Source organism: Rutidosis leptorrhynchoides, chromosome 4, assembly GCF_046630445.1.
Source record: "Rutidosis leptorrhynchoides isolate AG116_Rl617_1_P2 chromosome 4, CSIRO_AGI_Rlap_v1, whole genome shotgun sequence".
NCBI classification, from domain to species: Eukaryota; Viridiplantae; Streptophyta; class Magnoliopsida; order Asterales; family Asteraceae; genus Rutidosis; species Rutidosis leptorrhynchoides.
In genome coordinates, this window is record NC_092336.1 from 609497636 (window position 1) to 609507778 (window position 10143).

The following is a 10143-nucleotide window of genomic DNA, read 5'->3' on the forward strand; positions in this document are numbered from 1 at the left end:
GTCTACTTCAACAACCCGAAATCCCAGAATGGAAATGGGAAAATATTACCATGGATTTCATCACTAAATTGCCAAGGACTGCAAGTGGTTTTGATACTATTTGGGTAATAGTTGATCGTCTCACCAAATCAGCACACTTCCTGCCAATAAGAGAAGATGACAAGATGGAGAAGTTAGCACGACTGTATTTGAAGGAAGTCGTCTCTAGACATGGAATACCAATCTCTATTATCTCTGATAGGGATGGCAGATTTATTTCAAGATTCTGGCAGACATTACAGCAAGCATTAGGAACTCGTCTAGACATGAGTACTGCCTATCATCCACAAACTGATGGGCAGAGCGAAAGGACGATACAAACACTTGAAGACATGCTACGAGCATGTGTTATTGATTTCGGAAACAGTTGGGATCGACATCTACCGTTAGCAGAATTTTCCTACAACAACAGCTACCATTCAAGCATTGAGATGGCGCCGTTTGAAGCACTTTATGGTAGAAAGTGCAGGTCTCCGATTTGTTGGAGTGAAGTGGGAGATAGACAGATTACGGGTCCGGAGATTATACAAGAAACTACCGAGAAGATCATCCAAATTCAACAACGGTTGAAAACCGCCCAAAGTCGACAAAAGAGCTACGCTGACATTAAAAGAAAATATATAGAATTTGAAATTGGAGAGATGGTCATGCTTAAAGTTGCACCTTGGAAAGGCGTTGTTCGATTTGGTAAACGAGGGAAATTAAATCCAAGGTATATTGGACCATTCAAGATTATTGATCGTGTCGGACCAGTAGCTTACCGACTTGAGTTACCTCAACAACTCGCGGCTGTACATAACACTTTCCACGTCTCGAATTTGAAGAAATGTTTTGCTAAAGAAGATCTCACTATTCCGTTAGATGAAATCCAAATCAACGAAAAACTCCAATTCATCGAAGAACCCGTCGAAATAATGGATCGTGAGGTTAAAAGACTTAAGCAAAACAAGATACCAATTGTTAAGGTTCGATGGAATGCTCGTAGAGGACCCGAGTTCACCTGGGAGCGTGAAGATCAGATGAAGAAGAAATACCCGCATCTATTTCCAGAAGATTCGTCAACACCTTCAACAGCTTAAAATTTCGGGACGAAATTTATTTAACGGGTAGGTACTGTAGTGACCCGAACTTTTCCATGTTTATATATATTAATTGAGATTGATATTTACATGATTAAATGTTTCCAACATGTTAAGCAATCAAACTTGTTAAGACTTGATTAATTGAAATATGTTTCATATAGACAATTGACCACCCAAGTTGACCGGTGATTCACGAACGTTAAAACTTGTAAAAACTATATGATGACATATATATGGATATATATATAGTTAACATGATACTATGATAAGTAAATATATCATTAAGTATATTAACAATGAACTACATATGTAAAAACAAGACTACTAACTTAATGATTTTTAAACGAGACATATATGTAACGATTATCGTTGTAAAGACATTTAATGTATATATATCATATTAAGAGATATTCATACATGATAATATCATGATAATATAATAATTTAAAATCTCATTTGATATTATAAACATTGGGTTAACAACATTTAACAAGATCGTTAACCTAAAGGTTTCAAAACAACACTTACATGTAACGACTAACGATGACTTAACGACTCAGTTAAAATGTATATACATGTAGTGTTTTAATATGTATTTATACACTTTTGAAAGACTTCAATACACTTATCAAAATACTTCTACTTAACAAAAATGCTTACAATTACATCCTCGTTCAGTTTCATCAACAATTCTACTCGTATGCACCCGTATTCGTACTCGTACAATACACAGCTTTTAGATGTATATACTATTGGTATATACACTCCAATGATCAGCTCTTAGCAGCCCATGTGAGTCACCTAACACATATGGGAACCATCATTTGGCAACTAGCATGAAATATCTCATAAAATTACAAAAATATGAGTAATCATTCATGACTTATTTACATGAAAACAAAATTACATATCCTTTATATCTAATACATACACCAACGACCAAAAACACCTACAAACACTTTCATTCTTCAATTTTCTTCATATAATTGATCTCTCTCAAGTTCTATCTTCAAGTTCTAAGTGTTCTTCATAAATTCCAAAAGTTCTAGTTTCATAAAATCAAGAATACTTTCAAGTTTGCTAGCTCACTTCCAATCTTGTAAGGTGATCATCCAACCTCAAGAAATCTTTGTTTCTTACAGTAGGTTATCATTCTAATACAAGGTAATAATCATATTCAAACTTTGGTTCAATTTCTATAACTATAACAATCTTATTTCAAGTGATGATCTTACTTGAACTTGTTTTCGTGTCATGATTCTGCTTCAAGAACTTCGAGCCATCCAAGGATCCGTTGAAGCTAGATCCATTTTTCTCTTTTCCAATAGGTTTATCCAAGGAACTTAAGGTAGTAATGATGTTCATAACATCATTCGATTCATACATATAAAGCTATCTTATTCGAAGGTTTAAACTTGTAATCACTAGAACATAGTTTAGTTAATTCTAAACTTGTTCGCAAACAAAAGTTAATCCTTCTAACTTGACTTTTAAAATCAACTAAACACATGTTCTATATCTATATGATATGCTAACTTAATGATTTAAAACCTGGAAACACGAAAAACACCGTAAAACCGGATTTACGCCGTCGTAGTAACACCACGGGCTGTTTTGGGTTAGTTAATTAAAAACTATGATAAACTTTGATTTAAAAGTTGTTATTCTGAGAAAATGATTTTTATTATGAACATGAAACTATATCCAAAAATTATGGTTAAACTCAAAGTGGAAGTATGTTTTCTAAAATGGTCATCTAGACGTCGTTCTTTCGACTGAAATGACTACCTTTACAAAAATGACTTGTAACTTATTTTTCCGACTATAAACCTATACTTTTTCTGTTTAGATTCATAAAATAGAGTTCAATATGAAACCATAGCAATTTGATTCACTCAAAACGGATTTAAAATGAAGAAGTTATGGGTAAAACAAGATTGGATAATTTTTCTCATTTTAGCTACGTGAAAATTGGTAACAAATCTATTCCAACCATAACTTAATCAATTTGTATTGTATATTATGTAATCTTGAGATACCATAGACACGTATACAATGTTTCGACCTATCATGTCGACACATCTATATATATTTCGGAACAACCATAGACACTCTATATGTGAATGTTGGAGTTAGCTATACAGGGTTGAGGTTGATTCCAAAATATATATAGTTTGAGTTGTGATCAATACTGAGATACGTATACACTGGGTCGTGGATTGATTCAAGATAATATTTATCGATTTATTCCTGTACATCTAACTGTGGACAACTAGTTGTAGGTTACTAACTAGGACAGCTGACTTAATAAACTTAAAACATCAAAATATATTAAAAGTGTTGTAAATATATTTTAAACATACTTTGATATATATGTATATATTGTTATAGGTTCGTGAATCAACCAGTGGCCAAGTCTTACTTCCCGACAAAGTAAAAATCTGTGAAAGTGAGTTATAGTCCCACTTTTAAAATCTAATATTTTTGGGATGAGAATACATGCAGGTTTTATAAATGATTTACAAAATAGACACAAGTACGTAAAACTACATTCTATGGTTGAATTATCGAAATCGAATATGCCCCTTTTTATTAAGTCTGGTAATCTAAGAATTAGGGAACAGACACCCTAATTGACGCGAATCCTAAAGATAGATCTATTGGGCCTAACAAACCCCATCCAAAGTACCGGATGCTTTAGTACTTCAAAATTTATATCATATCCGAAGGGTGTCCCGGAATGATGGGGATATTCTTATATATGCATCTTGTTAATGTCGGTTACCAAGTGTTCACCATATGAATGATTTTTATCTCTATGTATGGGATGTGTATTGAAATATGAAATCTTGTGGTCTATTATTATGATTTGATATATATAGGTTAAACCTATAACTCACCAACATTTTTGTTGACGTTTTAAGCATGTTTATTCTCAGGTGATTATTAAGAGCTTCCGCTGTTGCATACTTAAATAAGGACGAGATTTGGAGTCCATGCTTGTATGATATTGTGTAAAAACTGCATTCAAGAAACTTATTTTGTTGTAACATATTTGTATTGTAAACCATTATGTAATGGTCGTGTGTAAACAGGATATTTTAGATTATCATTATTTGATAATCTACATAAAGTTTTTTTAAAACCTTTATCTATGAAATAAAGGTTATGGTTTGTTTTAAAAATGAATGCAGTCTTTGAAAAACGTCTCATATAGAGGTCAAAACCTCGCAACGAAATCAATTAATATGGAACGTTTTTAATCAATAAGAACGGGACATTTCAGTCAGGTCATAGTGTATCACAATCCTAATGCTCGAGGCCGACATGCAAAAGTTAACAAAAGTCATCTCAAAAGTCAACCTGACCCAATGTGATCTTTAAATCTATACATGTTTATTATTTCACATAGTTTTCCAATACTTGTAAAATCAGATTATAGTGTTTATAAAGCTTTTAAAACATGATAAGACAGTCAACTTTGACAATTGTTCAACAAAACGAGACGTGAAAATATAAGAGTTCATTTACTCGACTATAAATATCTAAAAATCCAATTTATCAATCTTATAAACAAGTTGTTTAAATATTAATTGCAGATTCAAAAGGAATTTCAATTAAATTCAATTATAATTCAGTTGATCATATCTTTTAATTCGTTCATCGAAATCACGCGATTTCTAAATGAAAAGTTATTATTTTTTCGACAGCTTTCCAATAACATGCATATCATATACCTTATATCAGTAGTATATTTATTAAATTCGTGATTCATCATAAAACTATCTAACGACAAAATTTAGCGTACAAGCATGCATAAACATATATACTCGAGCACTAGACATGGATACACTATTAATATATAAAAGATAAGATATGAATGATCACGTATCAATATTGTGATTAAATATTGTAGGAAAGTACGTAGACGCAACGAAAATGATAAACGCTAGGTTGACCTTTGACTCATGATCATAACCCATAACCTCCTTAGCAATAATCCATAATTTCCTTAGATTTGACTTACTCGAAGACTTGTTTTGAAATCGTTTGGGCATAACCTCATTGTAATATTTTATGTATAATACTAATAATAATAATACTACTACTACTAATAATAAGATTAATAATAATAATAATCTTAATAATAATAATAATAATAATAATAATAATAATAATAATAATAATAATAATAATAATAATATAAATATAAATATAATATAGAGCAGATAGATTGAGAGAGGGGTAAATGGATTCGCAGAAAATGATCGAGCTTTATAGAACTTTTCCTGACCCAGACTTCCATGCGATCGCATGGCTTCAAAGGGTATTTCCCATGCAATCGCATGGGATGCTCTTCCAGCTCACACTCATTTTTTATTTAGTTTGTCGACATAATTTTATAATATATATAATATATTTAATTTATATTAATTAATTATATATTATATTATATTCACGTGCATAGTTGACTTGTAATTTTTGTTCTGAGGACTTGTACGTTGACGCTCGACTTATGTCTCAGTTTCGGTTTTTCGAACATTACTTCGTATGCTTTAATAACTTGTACTTTACGTTTCGCGACGTGTACCTTTGTCAAAATATAGACTTACCTTACCAATAACTATATTACCCGATGTGTATCTTGTACGTTCGAGTGTTTTGGTCATTTGCGTCTATAAATTAACGTCTTAATATATAATAATATTATTTTAAATCAAAACGTTTTATATCTAAGTTAATATTATATTTTATAACATTTGTAAATATACATACATTTTCATTTTGAAATAGTGTTTCACTGTAGCAAAATGATTTTTACTGTAGTAAATAGTGGTTTTCAAAAACACTGTAGCTTTTCGGGTACTGTAGCAATTCGAAAATACTGTAGCAAATTAAAGTTTTACTTGTTCATCTTAAACGTTTTAGTTAACTTATCTAAATATCAATCGAGTCAATAAATGAATGTTACTATCGTTTACTAAATAACTTGAAATTATATATATGTATATATCTTTATTTAATATACATAAATCAGTTTTTAAATACACATTGTAAGTTATTTATAATTAATTTTAATAATTAATATTCCAACTTATTGTATATATATATATATATACTTATATATATATATATATATATATATATATATATATATATATATATATATATATATATATATATATATATATCTATTTACAAATAGATGTTCGTGAATCGTCGGTCAATAGTCAAAGGTTAACTGAATATATAACATTAGTTAAAAATTTTGAGAATCAATATTACAGACTTTGCTTATCTTGTCGAAATTATATAAAGATTAAGTTTTAAATTTGGTCGGAATTTTTCGGATCGTCACAAGTATGCTGATTTGTTCGGCAATTTTTAGACCAGTGGCCAATTTTACCACATCAGTAACAAGAATTTTCAACATTCTTTGAAAAGCCTTTTTCAACATTGTGATTTGTGGGATTGTATGGTGTTTGGATTTTATAATTTTGTGGATTATTATTTCTTTGTCTACGACCACGACCACCACCACCACCACGACCATTACCATAAGGGTGATTTCGAACATAGTTATGATTTTTATTATTGTTATGGTAATTTCCATGATGATGGTTTTGGCTAATATGACCACGATCTTGTCCACGGCCTCGTCCATGTGCATTTCTTCTTTTATTATTATTATTATTATTGTTAATAGCGTTAGCTTCACGAAATGCTAGCGCACCGGTAGGACGAGATTCTTGATTTTTCATCAATAATTCTTTATTCACCTCTGCAACTAAGAGATAAGTTTAAAGTTTGGAAAAAAGTTTTGTAATTATGCAGTCTTAAATTTTCTTTCACAGTTATGTTTGCAGAATGCATTGTGGAGAAAGTTTTCTCCATCATATCAGCGTCACTTATTTCTTGACCACGGAATTGAAGCTTTGAACGGATCTTGAACATGGCCGAGCTGTATTCACTTACCTTTTTGAAGTCTTGGAACCTTAGATTTCTCCATTCTTCCCTCGCAGCTGGGAGTAATATTTCCTTTTGATTATCGAATCTACTCTTGATACTTTTCCATAAAACATGCGGATCTTTGATAGTGAGATACATATGTTTTAAGGTGATATCAATGTGTTTGCGAATAAAAGCAATTGATTTTAACTTATCTTGATTAGAACAAGTATTGTTTTCTTTTAAAGTTTCTAGAATACCCAATGATCCAAGATTTATTTCTACGTCCATGACCCATGATGTGTAGTTTGTTCCTGATACGTCTAAGGCATCAAACTCAAGCTTTGATAAGTTTGACATTTTCTATTTTCAGAAAGATGAACAACATAAATCATAATCATAATCAATTTTTATTCATAGACAAATAACAACATGAAATTAGAATCAGTTTAAATTCATAAGTAGCAAACAACAGAACAATGGCATTATTACAAATAATAAAACCAAAAGGGAAGGATAGAATATAGGTTCATCCGGTGGTGTACTAGCAACAAGGATGATACTTAATATGACCAATACAATAGGAAAAATCATCCTCGAGTTAATCATCTTTTTTAAAAAATTTGAGAGTAGTAATATGAGAAAATGAAGATTGATTTGTGGAAATGTGAAAACGGAGATGTTTAATTTATATTTGAAAAATATAGTCATTGTAACGTGTTATTTATATATGACCGTTGTAACGTCGTTATTAAACGTTAACGATTGTTATGTACCCGTTTAACTAATTTTAATAAAATTTAATTCATATACATTTATTTACTAAATACATTTAATATAAATACGTTTATTATAAATACGAAGATTAAGATAATGATTAATAAAAGAATAAACATTTTATACATCAATTTAAGAATAAATATTATTATGTTGAACGGATGTCCAAATGTGACTAACATTTAAGTTGAATAGTTAACTTCCATGAAATACATGTGGCTCACTATTTGTAAATAGCGTTTGCCAACCAATTGAAGAAATTGGTGTCTCTGTATGTTTATAAGTCAAAGAAAGCAAATATGTCAAGCTAGTTACTTTCACATGGCTCACTATTTATTCTTAAATTTATGCATGAAATCAATAAATTAATTGCATAGATAAATGTAAGTAATAATAAATAAACTAGCCTTAATAGCTCGTGCGTTGCACGGTTGATTTAAATTGTTATCAACAACTTACAATATATTTAGTAACGCATGTTTCATGAACATCGTTAGTGATAAAAAAAATGTCAATGTTATTCATGTAAACGTTTTTCTATCCACAATTAAAGGTACATAGGAACATGATAATGTGGTACACATCAGCACTACAAAAATGATAATGTGGTACATATCAGCACTATAGTATGAACATGGATGAATGATTTGAAGAGTTACTACAGAACTCTTAGAACTCAGACCGTATAACATGTGGTGGTTCCCGGTTCAAGTTCAAATCTTTAGATGTCAGTCCAAATTTGGTTTTTACACACCCTTCTACTAAATAATTACCTGATAGGTTACCAAAATCAACTCGATGGATTTCTGATCAAATTTACCATTAACATTGCACGTCCCTAGAGAGTAGATCCAAGTAAGCGTTCGGTGCTTGGTTATTGTCTGATAGAATTCCTTGAAAACTTTAACAAATTTGATCTGAAATTTTTTAAAACAAAGTTGTATAAATATAAAAATAAAAATATAATATTGTATCGAACAGTATGTTTATAATACAGTTCAAGGACATCATATACCATTTCTTGAGGTAGGCAAAGATCATAGGATTTATAAGTGGGCCAGAATCCCATAGTCAAAACATTTACTGTCAAATCAATCCCGGGGCTGGCACAAGAATTATTAAAAAGGCAATCATTAAACCGACTCTGATTTTCATTTGCCAACGCCAAATCCGTTACCTATAAGCACAACACCAAAGTCAACACATAGTAAAACGTTAACCATGTGGCCAAAAGTAGCAAGATGACCAATTTAAGAAGGTTGGGCCAGAATAAAAATGAGTACAGGTAAAAACACTTCATATTTTAGGAGAGATGAGTTAAATTGTCTTTAAGAAACTGTGGACAGAATGTATTCACTGGAGTAATTAACATAAACCTAAGCCTATAAATTATCATACTACTACTGGACAAGTGACAAAAAACCAAGTCACGTGACTAAATGACTTGGAAGGATAGTAAAAATAGACTTTGCGCCCTTTTAGCTTGACTACTTTCATTTTACCCATTTATTAAGAAAAAGCACACCCATTATTGGCTCACTCAGGTCGAAATCTTCACCTATACAAATGACACAAACACAGTCAACTTACCATGCCCTCCATCTTTGAAGTGAACTTCCCAATGCATTGTTGCTTCAACTTTGAAAGAATAACCCTCTCATGATCGTCGTTTGAACTCTTATCAAAAAGTAAACGCCGAGAAAGTTTTTTCCTACACATATATAATTTAAAGACGTATTTCTTAAAATTACAGTTCCAGAAAAATGATTTAAAGAACAGTAAAAAAAGATCTAATTTACACCTGTAAAACCCTGTGGGTAAAAGCCAATGCATGATTGTAGTTCAACTTACTTACATCTTCTATTCAAGAAGGCGTTACTGTTGAGTGTAACTAAAAACTAACCTCCTTAAACCTACAAAAAATTGAGAAAATGCAATCTAGTTAATGAATATAAGTAACAAATCAAAATAAATGAAAAAAAAAAACTCAATTAGACACATGAGTTCTATGTCATCCCTAATGTGGAAACCAACTCGAACTGTGTTTTAGGTTCATTATCAATTTTCAACGGATGCTTCCTATGCATGAGTTACAATACTAATAAAAGCCCATCTTGGTTTGGGTCAAACGCCATTTTTGGTCGAGCTACTCTAATGAGCTTGGGCGTGGTCAACAGGGAGGCATGCAGTATCTGCTCACCAAATTGTCTTGTTACTTTGAGTGGTGATATGTTAAAAAGGTGATTCAAGTGTATCACTTCATTAGATTAGTGATTACTTATTTTAACCAAAAGAA

At 31.1% G+C, this 10143-nt stretch overlaps 1 protein-coding gene across 1 annotated transcript; it reads right to left on the reverse strand.

The window, feature by feature from the left end:
- Positions 1–8430: 8430 nt before the first annotated feature.
- LOC139843009 (cullin-1-like) lies at positions 8431–9934 on the reverse strand. The gene is made up of 6 exons (XM_071833096.1): positions 9878–9934; positions 9751–9785; positions 9438–9558; positions 8863–9024; positions 8621–8764; positions 8431–8436 (listed from the first exon to the last, which is right to left on the reverse strand). Exons 1-6 carry the CDS (start codon positions 9932–9934, stop codon positions 8431–8433), a joined length of 525 nt encoding a protein of 174 aa, XP_071689197.1.
- Between the last annotated feature and the right edge of the window lie 209 nt (positions 9935–10143).